This window comes from Typopeltis vanoorti, chromosome 19 (genome assembly GCF_054136105.1).
Source record: "Typopeltis vanoorti isolate ZY-2024b chromosome 19, IOZ_Tvanoo_1.0, whole genome shotgun sequence".
NCBI classification, from domain to species: Eukaryota; Metazoa; Arthropoda; class Arachnida; order Uropygi; family Thelyphonidae; genus Typopeltis; species Typopeltis vanoorti.
The window spans coordinates 95,454,541-95,474,097 of NC_143567.1; the positions used below are offsets into that span (position 1 = coordinate 95,454,541).

At 37.8% G+C, this 19,557-nt stretch overlaps 1 protein-coding gene across 3 annotated transcripts in view; it reads left to right on the forward strand.

Moving 5' to 3' along the window:
- LOC150096369 (protein NATD1-like) overlaps positions 1–19,557 on the forward strand; it is a 45,139-nt gene continuing 25,582 nt past the window's right edge. The window contains exons 1-2 of one of the 3 annotated variants that reach the window (XM_090409335.1): positions 1–305; positions 5,243–5,360. In XM_090409335.1, the coding sequence (XP_090265461.1) occupies positions 5,291–5,360 (70 nt within the window). In that variant the 5' untranslated portion in view covers positions 1–305; positions 5,243–5,290. Of the gene's footprint in view, positions 306–533; positions 552–5,242; positions 5,361–19,557 lie in introns of those variants that run through there. The other 2 variants (XM_090409336.1, XM_090409334.1) reach the window with 2 other exon arrangements.

Below are 19,557 nucleotides of genomic sequence, written 5' to 3' on the forward strand. Positions count from 1 at the left end.
TCGGGTAGAGCAGCTCATAAAATTTAGCTCATACATTTTTCCATACACAGTAACCTTATCAGATAGCAGATTATAAAAGCATTATGCTTCACTCTTATAGACAGTAACGTTCTGCGATGCAATCAGTTCGTATTTTTTAAATAAAATGTGCACGCGTTATATTCTGCCGCTTACTTTTCGAACCTGTACTAATCTTTTTAGTAATACGTCATTATACAGATATGTAAAAATGGATTTTACTACCGATCCTGTAGCTGTGGAACATAATATTCAAGATAACGAATTTGTAATTCGCTTTGGCACAGGTAAAAAAAAGAGAGAGAGAGAACAAAAAGTAATAGTTTTCAGCTTCTCATGCATTGCATTTTCGTATGTATATATATATATATATATATATATATATACACACACGACGGAAGTCTAGAAAGTTTTGATAAACACCTAGAACAAAAAACGATATTAAAACAACTGATATAACCACAAGAAACAACATACGAGGATATAAGAACATGAGTTACATTCACAACTCTGCTGCTAGCATAATCTTACTTGTATTATATCAGTTGCTTTAATATCATTTTTGTTTAGATGTTTATCAGAACTTTCCATAAACTCCCCCGATATATATATATATATATATATATAAGTTTGTTTGTTTTTTACCTTGGGAATAATGTATTAGGGTTACCACGTAATTTTATAAACTTGGTTATTTTACTCCTAATCCCAAGTAAGCAAACAGTTAAGTTTGCGCCTGAACGTAGTTCAAGTCTAAAGGTGGTGCAACAATACGGCAACTCATTGTAAAGGTGGGTGAAGCTCTGATCACTATTCTTAGTATTTTCCATAATGTAAAGCACATCTCACTAAGAGATGTATACTGCAATACATTATGGGTGGGGTCACTACCCAGTTTGGTACAGGTAAAAAGAGAGAGAGAGAGAGAGAGAGAACAAAAAGTAATAGTCTTCAGCTTCTCATGCATTGCATTTTCATATGTATATATATATCACCACCACTTTTGAATAAGAATCTATGGAGGAGATATAGATGTAAATAAGTTTTTTTTTTTTTTTTTTTACCTTGGGAATAATGTATTAGGGTTACCAAGTAATTTTATAAACTTGGTTATTTTACTCCTAATCCCAAGTAAGCAAACAGTTAAGTTTGCGCCTGAACGTAGTTCAAATCTAAAGGTGGTGCAACAACAGGGCAACTCATTGTAAAGGTATTATAATTATATTGTATTGCAGATTGTAAATCCTTCAGAGATTCTTATTCAAAATAAAAACACCTTGTAGCAACTTGTATAGGTAAAGTTGATAAGGCTCTGTATTACTAAAACCTTGGTATTTAGGGTTTAGCTACTCACTGAGGAGACCTCAATAAAGGTTGAAACCGATCTGGATAGTGACCCCACCCATAATGTATTGCAGTATACATCTCTTAGTGAGATGTGCTTTACATTATGGAAAATACTAAGAATAGTGATCAGAGCTTTACCCACCTTTGCAATGAGTTGCCATGGTGTTGCACCACCTTTAGACTTGCACTACGTTCAGGCATTGCTTACTTGGGATTAGGAGTAAAATAACCAAGTTTATAAAATTACTTGGTAACCACAAGTTGCCTTGGTCTTGCACTACCTGTAGGATTAGCTAGACTTGCATCACTTGCAGGTGCAAACTTGACTTGTTTGTCTGTTTGCTTACTTGGGAAATGGAGTAAAATCAGGTTTAAAATTGCTTGGTATTTTTAACATTTATTATACCCAAGGTAAAATACTTTCTACATTTATATCTCCTCCAGAGATTTTTATTTAATAAGGTTAAACCACCTTATGGTAACTTGTTCTGGTAAAATACTTATAAGCTCTGTATTATACTAAATCTTGGTATTTCTAGCCTGGCTCCCACTGATGAGACCTCAATAAACAAATTAGCAGATCTCATCATTAAAACCCACAACAATAGACAGCAGGAGGATTTAAACCTCGCCTAACAAGTCAGTCGACTCCTAGTATCGATCTGCCAGAGAGGGGGGGGGGGGAATTCTGGTTTGTTTTTTCTTCTTTTTGCCCTCTTTCAGATTAGAATTTTTGTTGTAAAAAAGGTCTATGTCTATTCCACACAGGAGGGGGTATCCTGAGAACCTGGGCTGCAAAGGCTTACACCGAGGCAGTGCAGCTCCTTGTGGGCTGCATCACCCAGGCCAGGCTCTGCCCCCGCTCTTCTCAGTATCAAACTGGTCATTCAGGTTGAAATTTCAGAATTTACCTAGTTTCTTACAAATTGTTATATGCAATTTTTAATGTTATTTACTAGTTCCTCTTTTTCATGTGGTGCTTCTTTCATTTGTTTTTCCCCACTTTCCTCGGGCAGACACCTGAAGAAGTGACTGACCGGGGAAAGCTGAAAAGAATGGATGGAGGGAGATAATGTCGGAGATCTGGTGCTGACATTTAAGTCAGGCCAAGTAGATCGACTGAGGCCTCTTTTAACTATCTACTACTATCCACTCTATCTTTTCTCCTCCTCTCTCACTATCACGCTGACTCTCAGCACAACTTTTTTTTTAATCTAAAGAGGCCAGTGATGAAAGGCATGAACTCCCATTCTACCTCAATAAAGGTCGAAACCGGTCTGGGTAGTAGCCCCTTGCCTTTAATACAAAACATCATACATCTCTTTCTTGGAGATGTGTTTTGGCATTAAGGATAAATATTAAGATTAGTGATCAGAGCTTATGCCACCTTTACCACGAGTTGCCTTGGTCTTGCACTACCTGTAGGATCAGCTAGACTTGCATCACTTGCAGGTGCAAACTTGACTTGTTTGTCTGTTTGCTTACTTGGGAAATGGAGTAAAACCAGGTTTAAAATTGCTTGGTATTTTTAACATATATATATATATGTGTGTGTGTGTGTATTATATATTAAAATTATTCATTGATGTTACACTCAAGGCAATAGCTTTACTGAAAATCTTTCCCCTCCTATCCTTGCTGATTCCCTTTCAACAAATAACCTCATTCTGCATTCTTTCTCTCCTGCAAGTATGCATGCTGATATGACTTGCTCTTTGCTGCTACCTAGCTAATAAACTCAGCATCTAACAGTCTGTTCTCATTGAAGATAATATACAGTCCTGAAATTACCAGAGTTGTTTGTGTTTGAACTCATTAAAATGTTTCTTCATCTCCATTAAACCAAGCAGCCAAATCAACACACACTAGTTCAAAGCTTGAAATGTTGTGTTATAATAGCACAACATTTTTCTTATCGCAACTTGCTAGTGTCTCCTTTTTTCATAAATCGGTCAATCATCTGTGTCAGTTTCTTGACCTCATCCCTCTACCTTGCATTGATTAGCCTATCAAATCTTACCAAAGGGATAGTGCATTACACTCATCTTATGTCCAATAGGTATCAGAGAGTTGTTTATGGTGGGGCAGTTTCAAGGAAGTAGAGGGTTACAAGTGGGGTCCCACAGGGCTCAGTGCTGGGACCTATATTGTTTAACCTTTATATCAATGACATTGTCAGTGGATTGCAGGGGGGATGTTCAGTTGTTTGCAGATGATGCAAAGCTGGGAAGGATTATTAGTAATAGTGCAGATGCAGCACTATTCCAGCCACTCATGTTTCAACCTCTTATTCTAAACATTAACACATCATTGCTTTTCACACTTCTCCACCTCAACACTTCAATACTGTATCAAGGCAATATTCCCATTATCCTGCCCTTCTCAATTTTCCACCAAACAATCTGTAGCACTGCTCTCAAATCCTCTTTGTATCAACATTATCATCTCATTCTACATTTTGATCTCTCTCTCTTCATGGTAAAGGTACAAATACTCTGTTAATACACTAGGCAAACCCTCTCCTTCCAAAATCATGTCTTACTTGCACTACCACTTTCTCTTCCACTCTGTCCTTCTCTCCTCCCATGTCACCTTTCTTGCACTTCTATTCACATCGCATGACTTCCTTTCTAACTCTCCTTGACATGTTCAAGTGCTTCACTTCCTTTCTCACTTCTAATTCTCTCTCCAAGTGCTCTGCTTTTATTTTCCTCTCATTTGCACGGTCAAGTACATTGATCATTAGTCTTACTTCTGCTGCACTCACTCTCAATCACACTATTCATTGTTGATTTTATACTTATCTCTGTATTATCCTCATTCTCAGTATCTCTGCAAGAGGATTTAAATAAGCTAGATAGATGGGTAAATGAATGGGGATGTCGGTTTAATGCAGCAAAATGTAAGTTCTTGAGGTTTGGGAAACATCAATGGGACACTGCATACTCTATGGGAGGAGTTATACTGGAGGAAGTAGGAAAGACAAGAGATCTGGGATTGATGATTGATAGAAACCTGAAATTTAGGGGACATATTGTAAAGGTGGTGAAGGTAACACAGAGGATTGCTACAATAATGAGAAGGACACTGAGCCGCAGAGATAAAACAGTTATCATTCCATTGTATAAGACCCTGATCAGACCACACTTGGACTATTGTTCTCAGATTTGGTCCCCAGGATTTGAAGGGGATAAATTAACTGTGGAAAGGGTACAAAGGCAGATAACATGGTTTCAGGACTGTACAATGATAGTTATGAGGATCGGCTGAGAGAATGTGGACTGCAGAGTTTGGTGGATAGAAGAAGGAGAGGTGATATGATTGAGACTTTTAAACTGTTGAGAGGTGGTTAAAGGGTTGACACTGGGGAGTTCTTTCGCTTGGTTGAACAGCAGGAAGGAGTGATGATCCCTGGAAGTTATGAAAGGAAACTGTGAGCAAGTGGGTGAGGAGTGGTTTCTTTGCATGGAGGGTGGTTGAACCATGGAATGCATTGTCTGATGGAGTGGTGAGAGTGAGAATGGTCAATGAGTTCAAAGAGTGGTATGATAAACTTTGTGTTTCTTACGGGGGAACCTCCCCTTGATGAGTCTTGATAGACTTTGTGTTTCTTAGGAAGGACCTCCCACGATGAGTCTTTTGACTCCATGGAGGCTTGAATAATAATAATAATAATAATAATAATAATATGTGCAAGTAGCTGAAATACAGTTTGTAAATTGGATGATATGTATTTGATATATATATATATGTTAATATATGCATGCATTGTATCACTATGATACATTATTTCATAAATTTCAATTATCCATAAGTCATGTTTCATAAATTTCAATTTTCCATAAATCATATTTCATTTCATCATTTACATTTTTAGTCGTCTTCGTAGCGCAATTCAAAGAACGACAGTACATTGCACCCTTCGATGGGAATAGGCCTAACTTCGATTCTCATCGCGATGGGAGGAATCTTCATCTGGACGATTTCAATCGAAGGTGAGTTAGCCGGTCTCATACTGAGGTAGCAGGGTTTTTACTCCCGGAAACTCTGGTTTTTCATCCCGCATACAGACAAATCGGCCCTTCAGAACACACGCAATTTACAGACAAAAAATACTAGTCGTGGTGGTGGTGGTGGAAGTGGGCGTAGATGGCATTGATGGAGATGATTCGTAGTTGAGTTCGGTATAGTTGTTGAGATAGTTGTAGGTGTCCTCCCGCAATGAGTCTTCGGACTCCTTGGAGGTGTTAGGAATAATAATAATAATATCACAATGATATATTATTTCATTATGTATCAATGCAATTTTGTAATATGTACAGCAGCTTGATAAAATCGCTAGTTTAACTTTAAAAAAAAAACTATGATTATAAATAAGCTTTGAGATATACCAATTTCTCGGTATGACATTGAATGATATTTTGACAAGGTAATGATTTAAAGTTACAACAGAAAATTTTCTTCTTCTTCTCTTCAAGGATTAGGTATTTGCATGTTTTGACTTCACTGGCCTTTCCATCAAGTTACTGGTCTTCCTCTCTCTTTCTCTTTGGTAAATATATATCCACCTCTTTTGGTAGCCGATGTCTTTCCATCCTAGATAGATGTTCTTTCCATTTCTCTCTGCATTCCTTGATCTTTTCATTTATGTTATAAATATTATTATTATTTTTGTTACACCTCCAGGGAGTACAAAGACTCATCGAGGGAGAGCGTGCCAACAGCATCGAACGATTGTCCCTTCCAACTACTAACCATGCTCAAACTTGCTTACATTTTTGCATGAGCCATTAGTAGCAGAGGCTCTACCAATCGACCAACCATAGTTCTTTTCTGATGTCTTCATTTGTAGCACCCTTTAATTGTTCTTCAAAATCTCATCTCTGAAGCTTGTATTCTGAAGTCTCATCATTTTGAAATCTCATCTCTGAAGCTTCATCTTCTTTTTAACTGTTTCATGTTTCTGAAGCATATAACAGAGTGGGAGTGGCTATTACTTTATACAATTATTATTACCACCCCAAGACCTCATGGAGTCAAAGACTCCTCTGGGAGGTCCTTTTATCACACACTCAACTCATCATACCGTGTTTTAAACACATTCAAACTCCCTGTAGACACCACATTCTCAGGCAAGGGCATTCCAATCATTCACAACTCTGCACGAAAAAAACCTGCCTCTCACTCCCCTGATCTCCCATTATTCTCTGTAAAACTTCTCCAGCATTGATCTTATGACAACCTCTTACCAACTTGTAGGTCTCTATCATATCTCCCCGCTTCCTCCTGTCCACCAGACTCTGCAAATTACATCTTCTCAATCTTTCCTCATACTCGACATTTCAGAGGTCAGAAACTACCTTAGTCAGTCGCCTTTGGACCCTTTCCAACATCTCTTCATCCTTCTGAAAACCCAGTGACCAAATCTGGGCACAATAGTCCATGTGTGGCCTAATCAAAGCCTTATACAACGGAACAAGAATCTCCCTACATCTACATGTCAGTGTCGTCCGCATCATTCCCAGAAGTCTTTGTGTTGTCTTCACAATTTTGGCGATGTGTCCCCTAAATTTTAGATCCTTATCCACTATCACCCCCAGATCTCTTATTTCCTCTACCTCCAACAATATATTCTCACCAAGCATAAATTCTGCATCCCATCTTTGTTTTCCAAATTTTAAAACCTTACATTTTGCAACATTGAATTCACATCCCCATTTCCATGCCCAATCACTCAATATATTCAAGTCTTCCTGTAAGGCCACAACATCTTCACTACACTTCATGGTTCATCCCAACTTTGCATCATCTGCAAACAACTGAATATCTCCATCCAAATCTTCACCTATATCATTAATATACAAGTTAAACAGTAATGGACCGAAAACAGACCCCTGAGGCACTCGACTAGTGACTTTCCTTTTCCTGGATATCGCTCCCCCATACACAACTTGTTGATACCTATCAGATAGCCAGTCTCCAATCCAATGCACCAATCTAATATCCAACCCCATCTGCTCTAGTTTGACTGTCAACCTATCATGAGGTACTATGTCAAAAGTCTTTGCGAAATTCAAGCATATTACTGTGTATCCTTTTCCTCTGTTCAAGGAAGCAGTCACTTTATTGTAATAAGTAAGTAGATTACTAAAACATGACCTCCCTTTAGCAAATCCATGCCATCCATCAAAGATAATACCATTGTTATCAACCCAACCTGACACACAGATAGGCCTATAGTTTGATGCTTGAGTTCGATCACCTCCTTTATGAAGTGGCACAATCTTGCCCTCCTTCCACTCCTTAGGAACTTGACTGAGTGCAAGACTCATATTAAAAAAATATGTCAAGGCGGGTGTCAACTCCCTGGCACATTCTTTCAGAATACGTTGTGATATATTATCAAGTCCCACAGCTTTATTAACATTTAGTTTACTCAACTCCCCATACACCTCTTGCTCACCTACGGTCAGTCTCCCCATCATCAACTGCTCTCAATCCCTCCATGAAGTCACATTCACAAGATTGAAAGATCTTTATGAACTGTCCATTAAGTATCTCCACCACATATTCTGCATCAGCTGTCTTTATCCCATTTTCTCCAATCAATGTCATCCTTCCATAATTATTCTTTCTTTTGCTGGCTACATATCGAAAGAATTCCTTAGATGTTTTTTTGGCTTCATTAGCCAACTGCTGTTCATACCTCTCTTTAGCTACCCTCACCAACCAAGTCACCCTCCTTGCTTGGTCTTTGTAGACCTCATGGAATTGGTTATTTCCACTTCTCTTATGCTGCTTCCACAATACCCTTTTTCTCTGTATCGCATGCTTAATCTCTTTATTCATCCATCTCACACCCACCTTATTTAACCTTCTCACCCTTGGAATACATTTAGACATTGCATCTATTAAACAGTTTTTAAAAATCCCCCAAGCTGCATTGATCTCTTTTCCAGCTAACTCCTCATTCCACGCTATACCTGCAAGCTGTCTCCCGAGCTCTTCATAATAACCGCCCTTGTAGTTCTGCATATACCCTTTTCTCACAGAGGTCCTCACACTGCTGGCAACTACCCAGGTAATCACCTCATGGTCACTGTCACCAACTGGTGGATGATTTGACACCTCATTTATAATTACATCCTCTGATGAGATGACCAAATCCAAGACCCTCAATCCTCATGTGCCCTCTGGTACATATTATCTGAGGTAGTTATCCCTCAAAAACTCAAGAAACTTAATTTTCTTTACTTCCAGTTGCTATCTCATCATTCCAGTCTATATTGCCATAATTAAAATCACCCATAATGATCACCCTTTTCTTATTTAGTTGGCTAATTTGATTGTACATTTCATTATCACCACCATCCACGTTATCTGGTCTATAACAACATCCCACCAAGTATTTGATTCCATTCACCCCTATCTCACACCATACTGCCTCAAAAATTTTAGTTGAGTTTCTTGTCTTGTTTTTTTTATTCAGTGTCCTTTTAATTGGTCCACAGATTTTCTGAAATTTCTTTATTTTTTCATCTATATCTTTATCTTGTGGATATGTTATTATGCAAAAAACTTTTTTATATAATATAATGAATGGGATTTTGGTACAGTCTTTCTTTAACAAAAGATGATCATCAGTTTCTTTTAAAAATCAAAAGAGAAAGTATGAGATGGGTATACAAAAAGCATTGGCTTTCTGCAAAATAGGCATATTACAAGTATCCTTGGGTTTACTTTTTAATGAATATGTAATCATTCCTCAAATATATAGGAATTATATATTATTATGCACATATATATCATATATCTGCATAACAGTATGTAATTGTCATATTTGTTATGCTGAATTTTCTTATATATATACAGGGTGTTCGGGATAAATTTGACAGTTTCGTAAGGAAAAAGAAAATCTTCTTTGTATCTATTAAATTTAATGAATTGACAAAAAAACATTACAGGCAGAGTTAATTACAATACTATCAACAAGATTTACTCAAAATAACCACCATTAGCATCGATCACAGCTTCAATTCTGCTTCGGAACCTCGAACAAGCTGATGCTACAGTCTCCCTGGGAAGGGCCGCAAAAACTGTTTTAATTTTATCCATTAACTGGGCTTTTGTATTACTGGAAGTGCGATTGGTGTCTTTTTCAACTGCGCCCCATACAAAATAATCCATGGGGTTAAGGTCTGGGGAGTTTGGAGGCCAAACATTTGGACTGGTGAAGTCGTAGAAATTTTCAGACAACCATATTTGACTTTTCCCAGAGGTGTGGCAAGGGGCCGAATCCTGCTGCCATACATACGGCCTACCATTGGCTACCCTTGTTATCCAGGGCTTGAATACAGTTAGCAACTCCACGAACAAAGCCCGAATTCCAATGCCAGGGTTCTTCAACACCTGTTCCTGCAGATTTGCTAGGAATTCTGCTGTACGAACGCAATCAGATCGTCTGCTAGGGATCTTTCTTCTTGCTACATCCTCGTAGTCACCATTGCAAGTCTCTAGTTCATGCCTGATTGTTTTTACTGTATTCAGGGAGCATTGGGCAGCAGTCGTAATATCCTTATTTTGATGGCGGGCACGAATCATCATGATACAAGTTATTCTCTTCCATGATTCAGGTGGGTTCCAGCTATCCATCCTTTCTGACATCTTGTATATGAATGAAGAAGGGTCCAAACTTTTAAATGAAGAGAAGTGTGTGTTAATACATATAACTTACGGAAATATATAATTAATTATAAATATGTCAAATTTATCCCGAACACCCTGTATATATATATATATATGATTGTAAGGAGCATTCGAAACAAGAGAGCTGAGTTTGTTTCATTAATTGAGTCAGTATACCCAAAGATAATTAGAATAAGTGAAACTTGGTTGTCTGAGGAGGATATGATGTTGGAATTGAAATAGAAAGATATATTATTTTCCGGAAGGATAGAAATGTGATTTCTATTCTTTCTATCCAAAAAGTGTGGAAGTTGATAGTGCATGCATAGATTTTGAATCTGTGTGGTGTGAAGTTGAAATAAACAGGTTTGTATATCTGTTAGGATGCTATCATAGGCCAGGGAATGCAGAGAATACCAATTGTGAAATGTTTAGGCAAATTAGTTAAGCATGTAAAAAGAAAGTGATTGTGATGGGAGACTTGAATTACAGGGATGTAGGATGGAAGGAGGAGATAGTGTATGGGAACAAGGAGAGTGAGTTTGTTGAATTTCTGAGAGATAAATATCTTAAGCAGCATGTGACTGAAGCAACTAGAGGGTTTAACGTTTTGGATTTGGTGATAACTTCACAAGATGTAGTTTTTAATAAGGTGTTGACACTGCCACAGTTGGTAAGAGTGATCATGAGGTGCTTATTTGGGAAGTGATGAAACAAGAAAAAGTTACTGCCAAAAATGTATATTTGTGGAAGTATAAAATGGATGATTATAGGAAGCTCTGTAGTCAGTTAGCATTAGTACATTGGGTAGATGAGCAGAAAAGATGTTGACAGTACATGGAAACTCACCAGGCAGTATCTGACAAAAGCAATGTATAATACCAAGGATTAAGTGAGTAAATAGAGTAGGAGTGAAATGGATGAACAGTGAAATCAAGCAAGCTGTGCTGGAAAAGAAAATGCTATGGAGGTACAAGACAGTTAGTGCTGGTGGTGATCAGATCCATAAAGAGTATAAAGTGCAGGCTAAAGAAAGAAAGAAAGAAAGAAAAGGTGAGTATGAGATTGACTGCTCAGGCCAAGGTTAACTCAGGGGAATTTTTCTGCTATACGGCAAGCAGGAGAAAGAATAATTATGGCAGGTTGACACTGGTAGATAGTCATGGCAGCTGAGTAACAGTTGCAAAGAATATAGGGAAATTATTGAATGAGCACTTTATCAGCATATATCATACGGATGTAAATGATGTGGTGCAGTATATAGAAGGGAGGCAAGTATTAGGAGAATTGGAAGCAAAAGAATCAGAGATGTATCAAATTTTGGTTGGGTTAGATGTTAATAAGACTGTGGGAATGGATGACATATCACCATGTATTCTTGATGAATGTGCACAGTTGGCTATGCCCTTGACCTGGTTATTTAATGAAAGTCTTGTGGTGGGTAGGGTTCCTAAGGAGCGGAAAGAAAGGAAAATAGTACTCCACGAGCATGGTTCTAAGACAGATGTTTCCAATTATAGACCAGTCTGTATAACTGCGGTTGTGGTCAAGGTGTTGGAGAGATTGGTTAGGAATAGAATATAGGATTCGGTTGATGGACATAGCATTCTTTCTGATGGTCCTGTTTTAGCAATTTACTTGCATTTTATGATAGGGTAACGGGTGTGTTACATAATAGAGAATCATATACAGTGATATTCTTGGACTTTGCAAAAGCATTTGATAGATTACCCCATGATAAGTTGGTGTACAAGCTGCAGAGGATGGGAATAGAAATGGATCAGAGATTGTTTCTTGAACGATGCCAATAGGTCGTATGCGATAATGCAGTGTCTCAAAAAAGAAAGGTAACCAGTGGGGTGTCCCAGGGTTCTGTTCTTGGACCCCTGCTGTTTAACTTGTTTATAAATTATATATCACGTGGACTGACTGGGGATCTTCAGTTGTTTGCTGATGATGCAAAGTTGGGAAGAATTATAAGTAGCACTGCTGATGCTGAATCCCTTCAGGAAGATTTGAATAGACTTTTTACTTGGATAAAGGAGTAGGATTGTAGTTTTACTATCACTAAGTGCAAGGTGTTACATTTTGGAGTGCAGAAATATAAGGCTATGTACTATATCGACAGTGGTGTACTGCAGGAAGTGGATGAGATTAGAGATTTGGGAGTGATGGTTAACGGTAGACTGAAGTTTAGAGGGCATATTGCTAATGTTGCAAAGGCTGCACATCATAGTGCTGCTATGATAAGAAATACTCTGACACATAGGGATAAAAAAGTTGTTCCACTGTATAAAGCACTGGTCAGACCATACTTGGACTGTTAAATGCTCAAATCTGGTCATCTAATTTTTAGTGTGATGTGGAGATATTGGTGAGAGCCCAGAGGCAAGTGACTAAGACAATATCAGGACTTTGCACTGCAGGCTATGGAGAGAGAGAGGTTAAAAAAATGTGGATTGCAGAGTTTGGTGGATAGGAGGAAAAGAGGTGATATGATAGAGACATTTAAGTTAATGAGAGGATTTTATCGTATTAATCCAGACAAGATTATAAAAACAATAGAAGGCCAGGGGGTAAAAACTATAGGTCATCCCTGGAAGTTATGTAAGACTGTGGTGAAGAGGGATGTGAGGAGATTTTTTATATGGAGAATTGTCAGAAAATGGAACGCATTACCAGAATGTGTTGTTAATGCAAAGACTGTTAAGCATTTTAAGATTTGGTGGGATAAATATGTTCTCAGTTGTGAATGAACCTCCCATAATAAGTCTGCCAACTCCATGGAGGGTGCATTAATAATAATATTCCTGATATGTACCCTCGAGGATAGTAGAGGAAACTATGAAACTAGTACAACATGAAAAGCTTACATTATTATAATTTCCTGTCCACAATTTCTTTCAAAATTAGTCAGAAGTAAAATGGAAATAAAATGAGCTACAAAAATTACAGAGCAGTAGCTATAATGAGTCATTGTTATTATTATCATTAACGTCTGACCTCCATGGAACCACAAACTCATCGTTGGCGGTACAGTCTGTCCACAGAAAGCTCATCCAACTGATTCACTGTGTCTACATTCACAACACACTCAGGCAATGCATTCCACTCACCAACTACTCTCTATATAAAGAAGCTACTCCTCACCATACTTTCCCTATACACTTTCCAGGGATGTTCTCTTGTTCTACCCCCTCTTCCATTCTATAAAATATCTCTTCCATGTTATCCTAATAACAACCTCTGACTGACATGTCTCAGTCATATCCCTCCCCTCCTCTTCCTATTCGTGAGGCTTTGCAATTTACAGACTTTCATTTTATTTTCATACTCCACGACATTCCAACTACCACTGACCACCTTTGTGAATCTTCTCTGGACCCTTTTTAATATCCTCATTACCATGAAAACCCGGTGACCAAATCTGTGCACAATTATCCATATGAGGCCTGATAAAGGCTTTATACAATGGTATCATAACCTCTTTATTTCTGCATGGAGGATGCATTAATAATAATATTCCTTTGCTAAAAGTTAGGGTCCTCTGCATCGTTACCATTATCTGATCTGACGTCTTCACAATTTGTGCAGTGTGGCCCTGAATTTCAAGTCCTTATCCACCACCACCACACCCAAATCGCTCATCTCCTCTACCTCCTTTAAAGTTTCCTTACCAAGTGTATACTTTGTATCCCATTGTTGTTTACCAAATTTCAAAACCTTATGCTTTGCAACATTGAACTGACAGTTCCACTTACCTTGTCCATTCATGTAATCTATTCCAGTCCTCCTGTAAGACCATAACATCTGCTTGACTCTGCATTGTCCTCCCCAATTTTACATCATCTGCAAACAGCTGCATCACTAGTTAAACCCATCCCAATATCACTAATATACAAATTGATCGATAATGGTCCCCAAACTGACCCCCGTGGAACACCACTTCCTTCCTCTTTCAAGATACTGCACACCCCATATACAACTCTCCGATATCTATCTGACAGTCTTCACTAAACCAACTCAAAAGTCTATTATCCAATACCATTCATTTTGATTTATTTAACAGCTTGTCATGTAGCAGTCTATCAAAAGCTTTTACAAAATCCACTGTATATGCATCACCCTTGTCCAAGGTTTGTTACCTTGTTATGCTCCATAAGTAAGTTAGTAAAACATGATCTCCCATTAACAAACCCAAGCTGAAAACCACATAGAATACTTTTGTTATTTCTTTATCCTAGTTCTCACCCATCTCCCTGGTACCTTGACCACAACTTTAGATATACCGATTGGTCTATAATTTGTAGCCACAGCATTGTCACCATCTTTACAGTGGAACAATTTTACCTTCTTTCTACTCTCTTGGAACCTGTGCTGTTGTAACACTCTTATTAAACAGGATTTCTAATGCTACTGCCAGTTCCCTGGAATATTCCCTTAGGATGCATGGTCATAACTATTGCCACTATTTCCCCCCTTTCATGTCTACCTTATGTGGTCATAATTCCCTTGCTATCATCAGCAGCATTCTCCCCCCCTCCCTTCTTCTCCTTTCTATCCTTGTAGTAAATGTCGTACCCTTCCATTACTATTCCCGTTAGGATATCATCTTCATTCAACCATGGTTCACTTATTCCAATGATTTTAGGGTCAATAAATTCAGTAAGTGAAACCATTTCATCTCCTTTATTTCTGATATTCCTGGCATTTGTAAGTTAACACAGCAGTTCACATTTAGGTCTATAACCAGCCCTACCCAAGCCACATGGGAGTTGTGATTTCCCCACACCTGCCCTTGTCCAATCACACTTAACACCACTTACCACATGTGTCTGCTCCGTCTCAACTACCACACTGACATCTCAATCTATTCTATTTCTATGCTGATCATCCCCATACATACATTTCCTACAACTTCTAACATCCACTCTCCCTGTCTGCCCGAGCTCTCCCCATTTCCCAGTTCCTCTTTCATTCCTCTTCTCTCTTCATCTCTCACACTAGTACTTCTACTGATACATTGCAGAATGCTAACAATGTCAAGTTCCTAATATCTTAATTTTTACTATGACTCTGCCTTTAATGGCATCTGTTCATTCCTCTTTATCTGTGGTCCTTAGTGGTGATCATCTGTTTTATTTCTGACTTCATCCTGGTATTCATTTATTCCATATAAATTTATTCAGTTTGACTGTGTAACCATTCTAGCATTACGTATTCTTTGCATTTTCCATTTCCTCGTTTTTTTATGTGACTCATACCAACAAAAGGTTGTAAACCTGTAGTATGTTAATATCATAGGCAAGGATATTTTTCTATTTTATTAATTTTGTAATTTTTTTTTATATATATATCTTTTACCTAGTCTAGAAACCCTCTTCTAGAGACCAAATATTGAACTTTTTCAAGCCACCTCAGGCCTCTAATATATAGGGCATTGGTCTCACATCAGGCATTGAAATTAATATACTATCAGAAGGCAGTCACATACATCCATGCCCAAGCAGGAAATAGCTAAAATGTTTTACTTCAGAAAGTTATCAATAGTCAACTTCTCCACTACCTAAAAGTCCATCAGTTAATCAATGACCACCAGTATAGATTTCACCATTGCTTCAACAGTCTTCTCCTGTAGGGCAACATTCACATGGTCACTGTTTGGTATTATAAGGATTCCAAGTGAATAATTTTCATTATATCTGTTCTTTATTTCCTTGTGATATTCCTAATAATATTCTTTCCCCATTTCACTTGAAATTCCCATCCTTTATCTGAGCTAGAGTTCTCTAAGTGCAAAGGCTATTCAGAAGAAGAATTATAAGCAGATCCCATGTTAAATCTGATCCACGCATCTATTGTGTTCTAATTGGGTCTGGATACTTCTTGGCTGTATTCTGTATTACAACCTTGAGTCCTTCCCAAAGCATTTCAGTAAGTTCTCCTCACTAGTCTCCAAAAGATCATCCATCTGAGTTCATCATGACTTATTTTTCATGGTATTAACAACACCACACACTTTTTTCACAAAGATGTTTTATTAACACTTATATTTCGCTGATTTTCACCTCAGCATCATCAGAGCACAACACACTTGTACATGCGACAGTGAGTGAGTGAAACAATATAATTGCAAAAGACAAAAGATCTAAAGTCCCATTTTTGGCGCCCTCTAACGAGAAAAAAAAACAAAATAATAAAAAAAAACAGCTATGCAGGAGTTTTTCTTAGGATAACTGTCTCCCAAATTTTTGGCAAATTAATGCAACCATATTTGTTAAGGTTGGGAGAATTCTTCGAAGCCATTGCTGACTCAAAAAATAACCTTTCAGATCTATAATGACTCCTAAATAGCACATTCATTTTTCTCCATCTAATCCTGTGTGAAGGAGTGTCCAAAGCATGGTCTGCCAGTCCCAACTTGCCATAGTAATAGTAGCAACTGTATCTTTCATGTTCTTCCAGGCGGATGTTCACTGATAGGCCAAGTCACAAGAAAATAATAGGCCAAGTCACAAGAAACTTCATACACTCCTGGGTGTGTGCTAAAGGATGAAGTTTATCCTTAGGCGAGCAGATCAGGGTTGCCAGCTTGACATGAGGTTTGAAAGTGGTGCGAAGGCCATGTTTCAACAAAACTTTGGCTATCTTTTCCGATGTACCTCTGATATAGGGAATAGAAATGGTCATGTTGTATTCTTGTGTATTAGGTGAGGGCAGAGTAATGGGCTTATGTAGTATTTTATCTATTTTGTAGGGATTGTAGCCATTGGCTAAGAATGTATGGCGCAGATATTGGAGTTCTGTGGTCAGAGCTATATCGTTAGAACAAATGGCTCTGGCTCTGTGTGTAAGTGTTTATAAAATGCCGTACTGTTGGATTAGATGATGATGTGATTGTTTATGTAGGTATCTTCCTGTGTGTGTAGGCTTTCTGTAAATAGAAAAAGATAGTGATCCATCTGAAAGGTGGATGACTAATGTGTCAAGAAATGGTAAACAGTTATTTGATTCTTTTTCTACTGTGAAGTGGATTTTGGGGTGTTGGCTGTTTAGGTAGGTGACAAACGCATCCAAAGTGTCTTGTCTATGGGGCCAGATGGCAAACACATCATCTACATAACGTAACCACACTTGTGGCTTATATGTTGCTGTAAGTGTGGTTACGTTATGTAGATGATGTGTTTGCCATGAAACACTTTGAAAACAAAGTACATACATGTAAAAATTTGCTAACGGGGGAGAGAGGGGGGAGGAGGAAAATTGTAGAATTTTCCTCCCCATGTAAAGTAACCTGCATTCATGGTATATTTAAATAATTCAAAAATATCAGGGGGAAATTTAGACTTGATTAAATCAAGAGTGTCTATAAGTGGTATACATTGGTAAATAAGGAGGTGACATCGAAACTAACCATTATGTCTGAATTTTTTAGGATTAGATTTTTAACCAGTGTTTTCAAATGGACTGAATTTTTTACAAAAGTAGAGGAGTTGCCAGTAAGGGGGGGGGGGGGCAAGCGACTTGGCTAAATGCCGGGCCAGTTTATATGTGGGACTATCTATGCTATCGACTATGCGGCGTACGGAGATATTAGTTTTGTGGATTTTTGGTAATCCATAAATACGGGGTGGTTTAACATGAATTGGTTTTATTTTCCTGATGATTTCTTTGGGCCATGATGTCACGTTTTTCAGTAATTTTCAGACTTTTTTCTTTTGAGACATCATGGGGTCTCAACGTATAATTTGATACGTGAAACTGTCACATAGGAGATTTTGCATTTTTCTGTTATACTCTTCTTGATTCATGATAACTGTTGCATTTCCTTTATCAGCTTTTGTAATAATAATATTTTTATTATTATATAACTTTTTAGAGCAGTTATTTGCCCTACAAATTCCAACAATCTTTCACTACAGATGTTACGTTGACCCAGACCAAACATGCCACACTCATGGCGAACTCTTACTATTTCCCACTTTTGTATTTAAGTGCTCTAAGATGAAAAGTACATCTCTCCTTGGGAGGCAGTCCAAAACAGTCAATAAGTTTTTGTGTAGAATTCCTCACCCTCTTCATCAGGCCTATGTGTGTGTGCGGGATGCATCAACTACCACGATTGACACATCAGTAGGATGAGCCTTAGTCTAATACAAAGTATCCTGTCATTAATGGGATTATAACCAAAAAGGGTTCTTGTCTGAACTGTCTTCAGTATCATATCAGCTGCTACATCATGCTTTGAGTAACCTCCTGAATAAACAACTAGCTTACCATCCTGTCTTTTGAAGTGACCTTCTCCATTCCATCTGATCTCTGTAATTCCCATGATGATAATTTTATACCTCTCCATCTTTTTACAGACAATATCAAACGTACCCATCTATAGACCCTGATTGATTAATCCCTGACTGTAATATACTTCTTCCTCTGCCTAAACTCTGGATGCAGCTCTGATTATTCTGCCAATGCAGCAAAAAAAAAAAAAAAAAAAAGTTTTCAATTCTTGCTTTGATGATAGGTAATTGTCTTTTGGCTGTCACTGATCTTCAACATTTCCTATGTTTTTGCCAGAAATCAGAAGAATCTTGTCTAAATTGGTTATCAGCATCTCTTGATCCTGTTGATTTCCATTTCTTGTGAAGGTTGGTTTATGCTTCAGATTTGCTCCTGTTTTGTGTTGCCTTTTTGTACTCTTCTATTCTACTTGTGTATCTGCAGTTGTAAGTTAGCCCATATTCTGCCTTTTCCCAAGAAAGATGACAAATCTTTAACCATTAAATTACTATTGAATTGCTTTCACATTAGTCAACTTCTGCATGATGAATATGTCTGCCTCCAATGAAGAGGAGGATGTGTATGCTACAGGTAGCAGAAAGCGCCCTTGTAGAGCCTGCACAGATTTTAAAACATGGGCTAATCGTCAGGGAATTCAGATAGCACAGTTAGGAGACTTGAAAAAGGAAAGCAAGAAATCTGAGCAAACCGATGTACAATGTCCTCTAAATAGAGAAGAATGTAGGAAGAAATACGTGGTCATTTCTGCATACGATGGCAGCATATTATCCAGAGAAACCATCATCAACACAAGAAGAAAACATGAAACAATTTATTAACCTCTTTTCAAGATTTTATCCTTGTGATTACTGTGCATCTGATTTGAGAGAAAGGTATATGATTTATCTATGTTTTATTCATTCAGTAACAATCATGATTACAACTGATTATTCATGTTGTTTCAGAAATTATTTCACTCTGGATAAATGCAGTAGTAAATATATATATATTTTTAAAATATTTGATCCACATATGAAGGACCACAAGACCTATAGCACGTTAGTGGTGTTCGTGGGCAAGAAGGATAGAAGAAGAGAGGAATCTGTTCGCATTTTGCTTGAACAGCTGAGGGTTGTAATCTTTGGGGAACGCAGAGTCAGAGACTGTTCCAAAGGACAGAAGTAGATGGAATAAAAGAGGCAGTGAAGTTAGTTAGTTAGGTGAGTT